The 15,732-nt window shown below is 43.8% G+C and overlaps 1 protein-coding gene across 11 annotated transcripts in view; it reads left to right on the top strand.

Annotated features, from left to right (window-relative positions):
* Nucleotides 1–15,732, top strand: part of arvcfb (ARVCF delta catenin family member b) — a 193,817-nt gene that overhangs the window by 119,925 nt on the left and 58,160 nt on the right. For 9 of the 11 annotated variants that reach the window (XM_029440260.1, XM_029440250.1, XM_029440256.1 and 6 more), the window contains 3 exons: nt 5,237–5,395; nt 5,888–5,908; nt 11,180–11,820. In XM_029440260.1, coding sequence (XP_029296120.1) covers nt 5,270–5,395; nt 5,888–5,908; nt 11,180–11,820 — 788 coding nt within the window. In that variant the 5' untranslated portion in view covers nt 5,237–5,269. The remainder of the gene's footprint in view (nt 1–5,236; nt 5,396–5,887; nt 5,909–11,179; nt 11,821–15,732) is intronic. The other 2 variants (XM_029440252.1, XM_029440253.1) reach the window with 1 other exon arrangement.

The raw sequence follows: 15,732 nt of genomic DNA, 5'->3' as shown, positions 1-15,732 counted from the left end.
CTGTTAGTCACTGCACAGGGGTCAGGCTAAGACTGAGCATGTTGTGTATATGTGTGTGCATCAGGAAGGAAGGTGACTCTGATCACGCCGGTATGCATGACCAGGTGGCGATCTGACAGCTTCTGTTGTCTCAACCCTGAAATTAACCGCAGGCTCCCTCCCACTGTGTTCAGACCGGGAAATACGTATTGAAATTCTGTATACCTACAATACCTGACAACAGGAAACATGTGGTGCGGTTCATAGGAATCATTTCTTGCAGATGATTGGCTTTCCAGCTCTCAATGTCTCTTTTGACCCCTTTACTAGTTTTAAAAGCTTATTATTACTATACTGTTTATACGGCTGAGCTCAATCTCAATAGGTTTTTGGTATTGTCCAACATTTGCAGCACCTGAAGGCTATCAAGAACACTGACATTAAAAGTCCGGTCAGATTCCTTTTGTCCAATACTCATTGTTGATCAAACAGTTCCTGATATAAATGATACTTTGCTAATTTTAGACTGCTTTATATTTAACTAACTAACTCAAGCATGGCAGGCGCATGTTTGGTTTAGACTTTGGTATTGATACAGCAACTTAGGTGTCGTATATGAACTAATGCTGAAAAATAATGCCCAACCCTTACTGTATGGCTGGGAATTATTTAAATATTTTATCAGTAAAATACCGGCAAAAACAAGGTTGTTTTTGGAACCTTAGTTTGGGGATATTCACAAATACGTTTAACCCTTATTTATCTTTTTCAAGGCATTTTGTCTTCATTATATATTGACAGTGTAGAGCCAGACAGGAAACAAGGGGCCGAGAGAGGGTAGGACATGGTCCCCTGCTAGAAACTGGAGACTTTGCCGTTATATGGTGTGAACTGATCCATGAGGCCCCCAGACCGCCACATTCTTTTTTGTCATGTAATAAAAAAACCTGCTCTAAATGTGAGTTTAAAATAAAGAACTGCTTTGACAACATATCGTTTTAAAAGGTTATATGACTTAGACCAGCACACATCAGTTTTAAGATTAAGTTTAAGTCAGTAGTGCCGGGCCCTGTATATTTCCTCCATGATGCTATTTTTAGCCCGAATACTATAACCACAACGGCAATTAAATGTGTGTACTAGTTGTACTGTGTACCTTGGTTACCTTCTGCAGGGATGACTCATTCTCTTAACTCCAACTGAAGTTTTCTTGTTGTGATTCTGTCCTGGGGGATGAAAGCTCCTTATCTGCGAACGCTCTCTCCTTTTCCAACATTTTACTCTATCTCCCCATCCACACACACCACTGAGCAGCTTATTGAACACAGATGATGAATGGGTGTGGATTGATGGCAGATAGCAGGCCGCCGCTAATTGACACTGCTGTATCACTTCATCTCCTGCCTTTATATTCCTCCTCCTCCTCTTTCTTTCTTTTTGCGGCACGGCAATCCATTACGGTCCAGATTAGTCGCTCTTAAGAAGCCATATGTCCCTGCATGATCTATTGTAATAAAATACACTCCACAGGAGATTGCTCATGGGCTCTTTTCAAGGGTATTGTTTGTTGTTTTTTGGAGGCAATGATTGTGTTTTACGCTGTTGAGTTATGGAAGAACACAAGTTCTTAAGTCTCTTCTCATATACACACTGCTTTCATGTAGTTTAGTGTAGCTATTGTACAAGTACACGCACACTCCAAGCCTCATCCATTCAGGAGTTAGCCAGTGTAATAGTCTTCTCTGTTTAGGATCAGAAAGGTGAGGTTTCATTATCCACCAACCTAGCCCTCTTCCTTATACTGCAAAGCCAATCACCCAAGACTGAATGAACTGCAGGTTGTACAAATCCTCAGGCCTTCTTCAGAGCCACATCACTGACTGTTCTGAGCTCCTCTACCACTGGCTGAACAGAAGTGATTTAACTGGCAAAGCTCTCGCAAGCTCTTTTCTCCTCATCAGACGTGGGGTCCATCTCTTGGCAGAGACTTTTAGGGTCAGAAAGGAAACATTTGTGTCGCTTTGTTATTCACTTGGACTCAGGAAAGATGTGTTTTACTTCTCTGGATAAACCCGACCCTTAAAGCTTGTGTTCTGTATTCTTTCCCAGGTGCTCTTAAAATCCAGGTTTGACTCTTGCTGACTTTCACATTTTCATGATACGCTGTTGAAATTAGTCATAGCTGTTCCAGGGGAACAAATGCGTTGAGATGCTCTGCTCATGGGATCCTCGGTTACGTTTTAGCTGAGAAGCTTTTCCCTTGCTTTTCTGATACTGCTGAGCCTGCACCATTTCCACAAGATTTGAATGTGCTTGAACTTCCTCCCCCTCCCTTTCCACATTCTCTCTTGTACCCTTCTTCCACTTTACCATTCATCATCTTTCTGAGGTCAGCCATTAACTCACTGTGCTCCTCTCCTCCCGCCCTTGACTAAAGGGTATGCCTTCCTGAGTCTACTCGACTTAGAGTCAGCCTGTTACTCCCCTGGGACTGGCAGACAGTCGTGCTAGCCCACAACCAGACGTCTTTTAATCATTTATTTAGGGGCTGTAATGTCGAGTTCAACTCCACTCTCTCACTTAGTGCACGCAGAGACGAGAGGAAAGTGAACGAGAGATGCCGCATTAAGCTTGGATCAAGAAGCCAGTTTGTCAGCAAGCCTCTAAGGATCCATTCCTCCTCTCTGTCCACTATGTGTTTTAAACTGCTGCTTTTATTACACATTGCTGTTTTGACGGCGTCTCCTCTGGGTTCATGCTATGAGCCTTCAAAGGAATGAAACTTCATAGGAATGCAGTTAATTTGTGCAGATTTCATTAGCAGAGAGCTGGAGAGGTGGAACATTCACAGTGATTGTGCTCAATCATAAGAATAGTATCTCATTTGTACAGAGGGTGAACAGATAAATCATGCCATGTATGCAAGTTGGTACACATGCACATGGCTTAATTATCTTAATTGATTGCATAGTGGACTATTGTCTTTCTTTAACCATATTACTTTAGGCTAATGGATTATCTGTCAAATTGCAATGAGCAGCAAGTGAGTAGGGACCCGGTAAGACAATGGACTGGTATGGTACTGGAATGACAATGGTCATTGAGCCTTGTGTTTCTGTGTCTGAACAAGGCCATATTTAAATGAGTAATGTAGCAATGTAGGTGTATTAGTATCCATTGTTTTCAACACTGCGTAGTGTCATTAAAAGGAATTCACATTTATGATTAAACAGAACAAGGATGTTGATTGGAGGCAACTAATCAGCACTGACCTTTTCTGAATACCATTACAAGGCCCTCCTCAGCCGAGCTGTGCTGTCTAGCCTGAGGTCAGTTGTAAAAATACCAGTCATTAACCCCAATAATGGGACTTTGGAACCTTTCTCCGAGAGTAATGACCTAACTGTTCAGGGTGCTAATTGACTGAGGTCAGAGCGGCGCAGGTAAAGAGAGAAGGTTTCCAGTTTCTTGGTGTTGCTGAAAGAGGTTTTGCATACACCCCAAACAAGGGCCCAGGTGTTTCTTTCCCTGCAGGGACATGAAGGCAGGAGGGTTGTGGGACTAGGCCAAAAGATCCTCATCATAGAAACTTTTGACTGATCAGCAAGAAGGACTGAAGATCAATGAGGACTGTGTGGTGCTTTGAAGCCTGAGGGGAGCTGGCCAATCAATGGAGAACTGTTTAATTGTTAGTGTCTTCCAAGACCTGAGGAACACAAGCAGTGTCCCTTCATGAGGTGTTGCTTGTAGTGTGGAGAACAACACTGAAACTTTCCCTCTTGCTCTCTCCATGGCCTTCACTCTCTCCCTCCAGCTTCGTGTTGTTTTTCACCCTTGGTCCAGTTTGGTCGGATAAAGATAATCTGCTTCTTACATCTTTAGATTAAGATTAATGGGGTCAAAAGTAAAAAAAAAAAAAAAAAAACTGCCTTTTGGAAATAAATTGGTTGGTCTTTTGTCACATTTATGAATAAAATGACATTTCCCTCACATAGCTAAAGAAAAAGGGAGTAAGACAATAAAAATGGTATGTCAGGCATCCTTACAAAAGTTCTTAATGTCAGTTACATCTATCTGGACTATAACTCCACCCTTCTTGCTCTCTTTCCCCTTTAAAAGAAAAACTCCCTCTCCGCTCTCTCCCTTACTTTTGATTTCCTCTCGCTCTCATTGCTCTGCACTGTTTTGGTTATCAATGATTGCATCAAATGCCTTCCTTCCCCTCTCCATTGCGAGAGCTGTAATGTTGTCACAGTCATGCACAGCAGCGGGCCATGCCAGGGCGTTGCACCTCCGACCAATGACTTCATATCATATTCCATCAGTAGGAAGTGCAGCAGGAAGCACATCTTTCTCACACATTCACACAGCGTCAGGTGGGGTATCAGGGACTCTATACTCACTTTCATCCTTACCCCATGGACACTTCTTCTTTAAATCCATGGCCTCCCAATGAAATATGCATCAAAAACAGTACTCCAGGCTTTCGCTTGCCTTGAAAGAAGCTTTAACTCAATTTAAAGTCTCAAAAGGGTGAGGAGTTGCTAGCTACCCTGCATTGCAGTGTTTGGATATAATATCAGGGTATAAATCATGGGTTATCAAGACAAGAAACTAACTAAAAAAACTATATATTCATTGTTTTTTTCATGTATACTATGGAGGTATTGTCAAGAGAACATGTGTTCTGTCGAGTTTCAAACTACGTTGTGTGGAACCTGAGGGTGTAGCGATCAGGGTGGTGTACTGTAGTTACTAACCCTAACCCTACCGTATACAGTTTCAGGTAATAATGTATAGTTATAATTTGTTTTCTAAATATTCCCAATTTTTAAACCCCTTGCATTGTATGAGAATCATTATTATCTTTGTTGTATCATAAACACTTTTCATTAAACTGCTCATCTCAGGTTATTTGAGTGCTGTTATTTTTCTGCACATTATTATTCATGTACTGTTTTTCACACTTTACATGCCTCTAGTTGACGCTCAAGTGTCACACGGCAAATCGTGGGTGGCTTTATATTTAATACCCTGCATTTGCAATGTTCTTATTTACGCTCTATTTTTCTTCTGCTGGATTCTCATATCATTTGTTGCTGCAGTCGCCCAATTGAAGTTTCATGGTGTCGTAAATCCAGCGGAAGATTACCTGGATGTTGTGCTGTTTTTCTCCACGCTGTCTGACGACTGAATATGAAAATCTATCTGTTACCTCCTGATTGTCTAACTTCTCTCCCCCACCCTGTCTGTTTAGGAGCAGAGCCCCAGCAACGCCACATCCCTGTCTATGATGCAGGAGCCGCAGGAGGTGGTGGAGGAGACTGTCACCATAGAGGAGGACCCCGGCACCCCCACCTCCCACGTCTCGGTGGTCACCTCTGATGACGGCACCACACGGCGCACAGAAACCAAGGTGAGACGCAGTAACAGCATCGAGAGAAACAAAGTTATGTTATTTGTTGATTTTTAGTGTTTTCATATCATAATGATGCTAGATGCTAATAGGAGTGCTACTAAGCATTAGATATTCAACCTGCTAGCTCCTCTCACACCTGAGCAGGACACCTCCGAGCAGTTGCATTGTTGTGGTTAAGAGATCCCATTGAGCTCATAGCTGCAAAACCCTCCAAATTCCCTTTGATCCATTTCAATATTGCTTCAAATGATGGTTATGGATTAGCGCTTCCAAACAGCACGGTACTGTACCTCCTCTCCCAGACTTCCACAAGAACTCTAAATTCCATAATCCTTCAGCCCAAGGTGGTTTCATCTCCCTCTCACGGCTTCATTTATTTGATTATTGTGTTATTATGAGCCAAGTTCCCTGGTGTTCTCTTCGTTTTGTGCTTCTTAAAAGCTCTTTTGTTGATTCGTCCTCTACTGTGTTCTGTTGTTTTTCTGTAAGGATATCTCATCTAACGTGAAGGTGAGTAGACTTTTATACCAGTATGGCTTTCCCCACCACGCCACCATTTTATGTGTGCCCATACAGGCTCCAGCAGCAGTATGCAACACAACCTGCTTCATCACAAGCCAAATAATGCTCCAGTCTATACTCTACAAAACTCCTCAGTTCACTGCTTGTTGCTTCTACCTTCCGGGATGAGACCCATTCTCTCTTTTTTATTATTTATTTTGCATGGTCTCTCTCTCTCTCTTTTTATTTCCCTCTTATAAATTCTATCTTACAACATCCCTCATTGACATTATAGGAGGTACAGAATACCACTGTTCAGCACTAATAACATGTAATACCTCCCCATACAGAATGTTGATGATAGGAAGTGTCTTGGTAACTATAATCTTGCTATTACATCCTAAGCACACACTATAAATCCCTGTTTCAGGAATTACTTATTTAGGACCTTTTTTTGCCAGCTGTCGTCTTCTGAAAGCTTGGTTTTTATTTTTGAATGTTATGAATTACCATTTTGTTATACATTGACTCCCCAAAGTAATTTGCTACCACTTTGAAGACCCCAGTACTGAAAAAACATTTCAAGTGGCATCAGTAATCTGCAATTGCTCGAACCAGAATGTCCTCCTCTTGGTGTCAGGTTGGGGTTTTGAAGAATTTCAAGTGTGTGCCTGTTCACTGTGTTTTGGAAGTCTGCATTTCACTTCTAAGTTTGAATTCTACTCTCTCTGTGCACAGAGAAGAATTCCCACCAGAATCCAAGCCAGATTTTCTTTTGAAAACAAAATTCAGGTGGGGGTTGGAAGCTCTTTTCTTTTTGCTTCCACATTTTGAGACGCATTCCTCAAAGATAATCTTATATTGCAACATTTTGCTTGGGATTCGGATGTAAACGTAGCCACCGACTGCTGCTGCTGCTGCTGCTGCTGTATGCTTCCAGTGGAGTGGAGATCACTGTGTGGAGCGCCTACTCTAGGGACTGTGAAACTGTAATTAAAAAGCCTGGACTAATCCCTCATCAGGGAGGGCCCATTGCCCTGCAGCCTGTTTACTGTGAGGGGATTGGCCACACACACACACACACACACTCATACACACATGATTTCTTGAATGCATACATAGACCTTCTTAGGGATATCGCACACACGTATGTGCAGTTAAACATCACACTAATCAAGGGCTTTGCTGCTGAGGAAGGGAAGAGGAAGGACACGCCTTGAAAGGGGCCGCCACCCTGCTGGGAGAAGGGATCGGATGCTCCCTGAAAGTCACTTTGAGTAGAAAAGCAGATTAATGTTCAGGGTGAACTTCTGGAAGCCAACGTCTCTGTGGTGGCAAATATATCCAGACCGAGCTGAGAGTTTACTCAAAGAAACGCCTCTCCTCGTCTCCCTCACTTCCCCCCTCTCTTTTTGTCCCCCCTGCTTCTCCTCTCTCTAACGTTCATGTGTTGTTTTTCCACCCTCTCTCCTTTTTCTATCTCTCTACTCATCTCGCAGCAACTTGCAGTTTTATTTATGTGCTTATCTGTTCTTTTGAACCAACGTCTTGCCACTGTCTAATGCTAACACACTCCCTCCCCTTGATGGTTATCCCCCATCTCACTGCTGGAAGATGAAACACGAAACCCATCTTCTTGGTTTGCATGCAAAAAAGTTTGTTTCTAGCTGATTTAGTATCAGCAATATTACTAGTTAGGCAGACAAAGTCTACCGTATATGAGAGGATGTCAGCAAAAAGAGGCTGGACTCATGTACACTCAAGTGTTTGTGGAGGGGGTCAGGGTAACTTTCAACGGACAAATTCAATTATAGTAGAACATTTTTCATGTAGAATTGGAAAACAACTACGAACAGCCTTTCAATAGCAGATTAACTGCCGACTATTTATGTTTTCAATCAATTCAAACTCAAAGTGAATTGGCCCTAAACCCTGAATGAGTCTGAGCGCATGAACGCGCTAAATTAGATCCTTGTCCGTCCCTCTGTCCCAGCTTGCCATGCTTTCCCTTGGCCATCATCCAGCTCTTTCTTCCTGCTGGCACACTCTGTGAATGGAACACCAGCCATGTCGGGGGAAGAGCTCAGTTGGGCCAATGCAAGCGGCGGTCCTTCTCTTTCCTCTGGATGTGAGCTAATGAGAGTTGAGGCAGACCCGACAAACAAATAAAGCACTTTCACTACCGTGCACACGCTGGGGAGCCAACCTTGAGTAGGTAGGGGTTAGTTTATCAGATACAGCTGTTGTGAGAAATGAGTTGGCGCTGTTGAATTGAACACAATAAAGAACCGACACATTTTCTACTTCAGACAGACTCTTTAAAATAATTACTGGAGTGCAGTAAGAACACACTCTCCTCTCTCAGATTGCAAACAGCTACACGTAGCCTAACAAGGTTGTGTCATTTCCGATCCATGTTTATCACATTGTTAAAGCAACACGGTGGATGTACATCCACGCATAATGAAATCTAATGCAGTTTACTGATAGCTCTACCCACTCGTCTCTGCAACTGTAGGTGACCAAAGTGGTCAAAACCATCACTCGCCGCACCTACCAACCAGTGATGTTAGTGGAGTCTAGGCCTGCCACCCGGACCGCCACCCCGTCGCAGACAGAACCAGTAAAGGATGCCGAACCCTGTGTGATGTTTGCTGTGTTCTCCCCTTTACTCCACCTGCCCCCCCCCCCGTTCCTCTAACATCATGTTTTAAAGAGGGACCACATTTAGCAACTTCGACTTCCTAGCACAGCAGAGAAATTAACCATATCTACTTCATGATCTTCGCAGATGCTCTTTAGATGGGCTGGAAATGAATCACACCATCACATGCTTCTTAAAAATCTGGATCACCACCTCATCCTCTCACGCTGTCCCCCAGGTCCATTTAAGCTCTCCATGAAGTGCATGCCGCAGAGGTTGCGAAACCTCTTTCAGAGCTGTAAAGTGGACAGTTTGACGCCTGCTGCCTTTCCCTCCATTTTGTTTGGTAAACAGTTAAGGCCTATGTCTCTGTGCTTTTCAGTACGGCCTTGACTTTCCATGCATACACACACACATACAAATCTATAGTACATGTGCACATGTTCACATATACTCGCACTCTACCATTTTAGCAATTCTCTTTTAGCCCTGTTTACCCCTACTTCAGCACATTTCAGACGGCCCTTTTTACAGGCTGGTCCCTCGCCTCCCCTCCTTTCCCCGGTTTAACGCCTTGTGAACTTGAGCGTTCATCAAAGAGTGTTTGAAAACTGTGTGAAGGCTCCCTTTGCAGCCCTTGAAAATCGCCTAAAAAGCTGTGTTGGTACAAGGCATCTGGGCATGTCAAGGCTGGGAAGCTGTATATTTAACCTTTTCTCAGCTCTGACTAGAACAGAACAGAATAACATTTGAGGATAAACAGAAGACAAAATCTTATGTGAAGCTATATCTCTCAGAAAAATCAATAAAGCATAAAAATAAAGTTAAAATGTTATTTAATAAATCACATTATTCAGAGGTAATCGCTTCATGCAGGGTATGACATTCAGCCCTGGTCCCTGCAGTCCTCTTGAGGCCCAGAGTTACATTAAGACCCAAGCTATGAGGACCATAACAGCCGAGTTTGTTTTCTAACCACTGTGAATCAAGAGGATGTCAGTGAGCTTGTTATACCAAGGTCATACATATGCTTTGGCTAATGTGAATCGTGCAAATGAGCTCTTTATTTCTAACTGTGCAGAGTCAAGGCGGAATGGCATCAGAAACAAACGTACATTACTCAGTAATGACTCTGAACATGGAAATGAACCTTGGCGATCCTGAAATAGGCTTTGTTATGTAGCTCAGAGTCAGAGTGTGATCAGATGAAGGCCAGTGAACACTTCTATTTGTTAATGAGGATGCCGTGTTGAACAACAGATATGTTGCTCTTGCTCGTTTGTGGCGAAGGTTACTGCTTAGTTGTGGTTTCTTGATATTGTTACACGCCTTTGCTTGTTCCTGATTAAAATCTAAATGATGGCTTTGATGGGAAAATAAAGAAAGCATATCACAATTAAGAGGGCTGGTGTCGAAACATTAAACCCATTAGATTTGGGAATGTTTTTTTCATTTCCCAAGAAAATCAGAATGGCGGTCTACGCTCGTCAAGTGGGAACGAACCTCTCTGCGACACTTTGTCAGGCACAACACAAATTGCATCAGACCTGCAACCCTGCAGATGACGATTAATTTTCATCAACCTCATTAATTTTGAAGATGAATTCATAGCCGTGGACAAAATAGCCAATTATCGGCCACAGCAGAATTCACTGGGCAGCAAATTGGTTTCTCTGTGGATGGAGAGCCCATGGAAGGAGGGGGGAGGGGGACTGTCTGTAGTTCTCCAGACAAACAGCCTCACAGATAGCACAGGAAGTTATTTAGCTATAGGATGAAGTGAGCGGGAGAGATACATGCAGGTGTGATGCTACCCTGTTCCCTTGGGGACAAAAGGGACTCAAGGACATGTAGCTCTTCAAGATGGCTACAGAACAATCCAGGACACTCAGTGTACCATACAGTTACTGAGTATATGCAATACGTCCTGACGTTTTCACTTCAGGACGTCAATTGGTGACACAGGCCTTACAATTGGATATTGGTCAGTTAGCATCTACCTCCAATACAATGGAGGTTCCTCCCTCAGCACAGCCACTGTGTTAGTAGAATTAAAATGATAGATTGGAGATCTGAAAATGATTCCCAACCAACGTCAGCACCACAAACACCTCTTTATGCTTGAGTCTTCAACAACCCATCATTTTAAGAAAATTCATTTTATGATAATAATGGCCACTCCCAGGCATGGTACAACATTAGCACCATATACCAGCCAGATGCAGGTACAATATGCAAGGGGCTAGTAGATTTGCATCACTTCCCAGCCAAGGCTAGTAACAGTTGAACATTCACTAGCCAATTGTATGATGGACAAAACATTTCTTTTATACTAACTCCCAAGTTTGATTGAATTAACACAAATGGACGAGTTTTCCTCTGCATTAGATTTGAAATGCATGTTTTAATCTCACCAAGAATCAAAGTTTATTTCTCTACCTCTTTCACTGTATGACATGCTAACACAGTGTCCTCTACAGAAGTCTCTTTGTTTACTGGACAGCATGGATTTCTGTGTTTGTGCAGCCGAAGGACGACATGTCCATGTCAGTTGGTTCCAAACATAGGTTTGCTTTAATATCATTGTGTCATGTGATGCCACACTGTGTGACAGGTGTATCTGTTCCCCTCTACAGGTGACTAAGATGGTAAAGACGGTGACCACACGGACAGTGCGTCAGGTGCCTCTGGGCCCCGATGGCTTGCCGCTGCCTGAGGGCTCGTCCCCACTAGGCAGCTACACCGACTCTATCGACCGGCGCTACATGAAGAATGGAGGTGACCGCTTCATCACGCCTCAAGCAACCTCCACCCTGACGCGCTCCTATAACAACTCCTACAACGATTCATACGGCGAGACACCCGAGAGCCAGTACATTCGCCACTACGGCCTGCACGATGGCTACGCTGATTTGACGGAAAACTACGGCAGCCTGTCACGGGGCGTCAACTTCCGACCGCCGCGCTACCCCTACCTGCCCAACAGCTACCGGCCGGAGAACAGCTACACGCTGCCTATTCGCAAGGATGACTACGGCCATGTGGCCCAGCCCCAGGTGCCTATGGGTAGCAGCACTGTGGATCTGAACCGCTCGCAGCCTGAGCGCTTCCAGGCCGAGCCATATGGCTTGGAGGATGATCGCCGCAGCCTGCCCCCTGAAGAGGAGGAGCCATACGAGCTGGAGCCAGACTACTCCACAGCCAACCGCCGCACCTTGCAGGGGCCCAACCGGGGTCGCACCCACCGGGAACCTCTTCGTGATGTTCCCCGAGTCAGGTGAGGATAAATGCAAAACAACTTAGTAGAGAGAGAGAGTAGAGGTTTTTAAACTGGGACACATGGGTTGCTATTCTACCGTGAAGATATTGCACAATTAAATCTGAAGTTGTTTTTATACATCAGTACCAAAACTTGACAGAGTGTGTTGAAGGCTTCAGCCTACATTCAAGAGTCAAGGGTTTTGTGAAGGTGTGCAAGTATAACACGTTATTCTTTTCACGTTGGACAGTGAGTTCTTGTTCATATGCATGAGTGCAGGCGTCGCCTGACATGAGAGGAGATTACCCTGTTAAGATGAGAGAGAAAAAAGAATACTTGTCTTGCTCTCCCCATAAAAAGACAACACACAACACACCGTGCGCAAGTAAACAGATGTCTTTTCTCCTTGAGCAACTTGCATGTGAAGGAAGTGGGGAAAAACAAGTCTTTGATTGCCATTTTCCTGCAAATGGATAGCGAACAAGTATTTGTATCAGAGGTAAAGAGCCGGGAATGATTTCAGACTTGAGGAGGGAGGTAAGGGAGGGGAGAGGGGAGAGTGGGAGAGGATGGGAGGCTTTTGCCAGTCATCTCTCAAAGCCTTTTTTTGCGCAGCCGTTTGTCGAGAGGAGTATAACCCCTGGCTCCAGCCAGCAGAGAAAAAGCCTCCAACAATAAGATCCCAAAATGGACTCTTGTCTCTTAATAGTTTCCAATCATTTCATTGCTCAAGTAAATTGAAGCAGGGGTTTGAAGTTGAGTTGGCGATAAGTGCTTTTAAGACTTCTTTTCGAGCAGTGATCTGTAGCAGATGGATGTTTTTATTCTCCTCCTTTCTTTCAATCTGAGTGAAAAAGGTTGGGTCTGAAGCTAGAACTAAAGGGAGTGAGCTTCAGGGGTCAAGAGGCAGGAAGATTGTGTATCTTTGTGCTTTTGGTCACGATCAACGTGTATGTGACGCTCATTTGCCGGCTTCTTGACAAGCGCATACGTTTAGCTTTAGGTTGTTAATTAAACGTCCGTATACATTCATGCATTCACAGACAGCTGCTTTTAAAGGCCCCTGGATTGATGTGCATGTGGAGAAAAGCAGATGCCTAATCAGACTCGCTCTTTACACACTTTTGACTTTGCTCTGACACTTACAAACACAGTATCTCTCTCTCTGTCTCACACACACACACTCAATAAAAATCCACATCTTCAGAAAATGAGTCACTCCCCCATCCGCCTGGTGAGAGGCGCTTGCTGTGACAGGCAATTTGTAGCCTGTCTTGCAAGTGTCACAACACAGCTCTAACAGCCACATACACCCCTTCAGACACACACACACGCACGCACACACACACACACACACACACACACACACACACACACACACACACACACACACACACACACACACACACACACACACACATGTTTGAAGCCACTCTTGACTATCTGCTGCCTGTCTAATTGTAGCAGAAAATAAATGCCAAATATTTCCTTGTATCTTCTCTGCTTTGTTTCCGATGCACTCAAATCAGCTGACATCAGAACACCTTAGTATACTGTAAGAGTTCTCCCCCCCCCCCCCCCTCCGAAGAACAGTGGAAATCAGCCATCCCAGAGTGCCCAGTCTCTTCCATGTACTCACACTGCGATTAGTATTCTTCCAAAGTGCTGTAATGAATCTGGGATTTAAAGCAGTTTAATTACAGCTTATCATTGCATTGCAAGCCCTCAATTATGCACCGACAAAAATGAAGGCGTTTAGTACTAAAACGGCTTCCTGCATCGGCGCCAAGCACTCATTTTGTCCATCATGTGTTGGGAATGATGATGTATTTCATGCTGGAGTTCGTTGGGTGTGTGAGCATGACTTTAGTGTTTAACGTGGCTCTATGTGTAATGCAGAGGCGTCCATGCAGGTCACGAGGGGTGACTGTGGTTTCATCAGCATTAAAATGTGAATCATATGGTTTTTGGAACGTGGTGCTCAGGGCTCCCCACCAAAACACCAATGAGGGAACATCTTCTGCTTACAATGTCTGCACATATTTACTTACGTTGTCTTAGATCTAATTGCAGATGTCACTTTAATCCCTGATGTCTTTATGACCGAAGGATGTTGATATGCAGTGTGTGGAAGCATCTGCATTCATTATGCATCTCATTAACTTATCACCTGTCTTTGATGGTCAAGTGGGGCACATAGTTTACATGAGATCTGCTGACTGTAATATTCTGTATGCAACTAGAAAAGCCTGATATAGTTGACAGAGGATTAAAAAACACATTTTGGACTTTTTACATTAGAGAATTATACATTTAATTGTAATAGAATAACCATTTATATGATGTAAAGTAATTAAAACTTGTTTTGTCTACATGCCTGGACGGATTTGATCGTCTGTTTTACAGACTTTTGTCACTGGCTTCATTTCACTAAGTATAAAAGCACTTTTCTTGAAACAGTGTAACATTATTGTACTTTAACAGTATATTAGTGCCTTGCTCGAAGGCAGTTGCAATGTAGCTACTGAGGGAGGGAAGGGCATCACTTTTCCCTTCATCCATGCTCAGGTTTTATAGATAATGAACGTGTCTCCTTCCTCTCTCTCTTCTACTCTCCCACTATCAGGATGTGAGTGCATCTTACTGCTTTTCCCCCATCCAAGCACATCCTTTATGTGTGTGTGTGTGTGTGTGTGTGTGTGTGTGTCCATGAACACCATCCTGTGTGTGTGTGTGTGTGTGTGTGAGAGAGAGAGAGACAGTGTGTGTCCACATGCCAGTGTGATTAATAGCTGCTTTTGAACTCTGCCAGACTACAGGGGTGTCTTTAAGGCAATCTCTAATGGCTCATCTCTCCTTGGGCGACCCGCTCCCACCTGCATCCAGGGGTCACCACACACACACATAGACATATAAACACAGTCATGTACACTCACATTCACTCATCCCTTAATTGGGGATTGGGGGGGGTGTCCTCATCCTAATCCAGTGGTGTCTGTATGGCACATCTTGTGGAATTGACCCCCTCCCCCTCGTACTGGATCCTGAAAGACACAGATTCTCCGTTTCATATTGTATTTCCCTTCTGTCATGTTTGAGGTTTCTCAGAAGCATCCCCTAAATTATAGAAGAAACTTCTGAGCGATGTCACTCTCCTTTAATTGAATGAAAACAAGCCGTGGTGGATATCGCCATCAAAACAGCCGGAGAAATGAGAAAGTGGCAAGACAAAAACACTCCAGCGTTGCTGTTTTTATTCTCTCTTCTCTCTTCTCTGTCTCGCAAAGACTGTTGTGCAACATAAAACAATTATTGCCCATAATTCAAAATGAGCAATCTGCTACCAGTCAGTGAAAAGCTCATAAACGCCGTGGAGATGTAATGTGTACATGAGAGAAGCAAACATCTTGCGAGTGTCTAAGTGTCTAAGTGTCTTTCAGTTTATCTCCTTTCATGGGCCTGCCGAAGAAGAGGGTCAGGCACGGCCGCGATTGAAGGATGATGAAAGTAATTGACGGAAGATGAAGAGAAGGAAGAATAGCGAGGATGTGACAAAGTCCAGAGGAATAAAAAAAGTGCTGAAGTTTCCCAACAGGCATACATCTCGTATCTACTGTATCTGTTTATCTTTTCTTCTATACCTTGTGTCTTAGAAAAAAAACAAGCGCACATCCTGAGACGAGCGCACAGACACAGAGAAATATCTCGGACGTTTAGCAGCTCGATTAACATGAGGAGAGTGATCTGCTGTAATCATGCTCCCAGCATCGCGTCTGGCGGCGGAGAGCCCTTTCACATCCTGTGAATACACCCTGCCCTGTACACACAATGGCGCCAATTTAAATGCAAATCCTGACATTCCCATCACTCAGCCTCGCGACGCCTGCTTTACCAAAAGCCCCGCCGCATCGGCCCAGATCTAAATGAGCC

This window comes from Cottoperca gobio, chromosome 9 (genome assembly GCF_900634415.1).
Source record: "Cottoperca gobio chromosome 9, fCotGob3.1, whole genome shotgun sequence".
NCBI classification, from domain to species: domain Eukaryota; kingdom Metazoa; phylum Chordata; class Actinopteri; order Perciformes; family Bovichtidae; genus Cottoperca; species Cottoperca gobio.
This window is presented reverse-complemented; position numbering and strand designations above follow the sequence as displayed.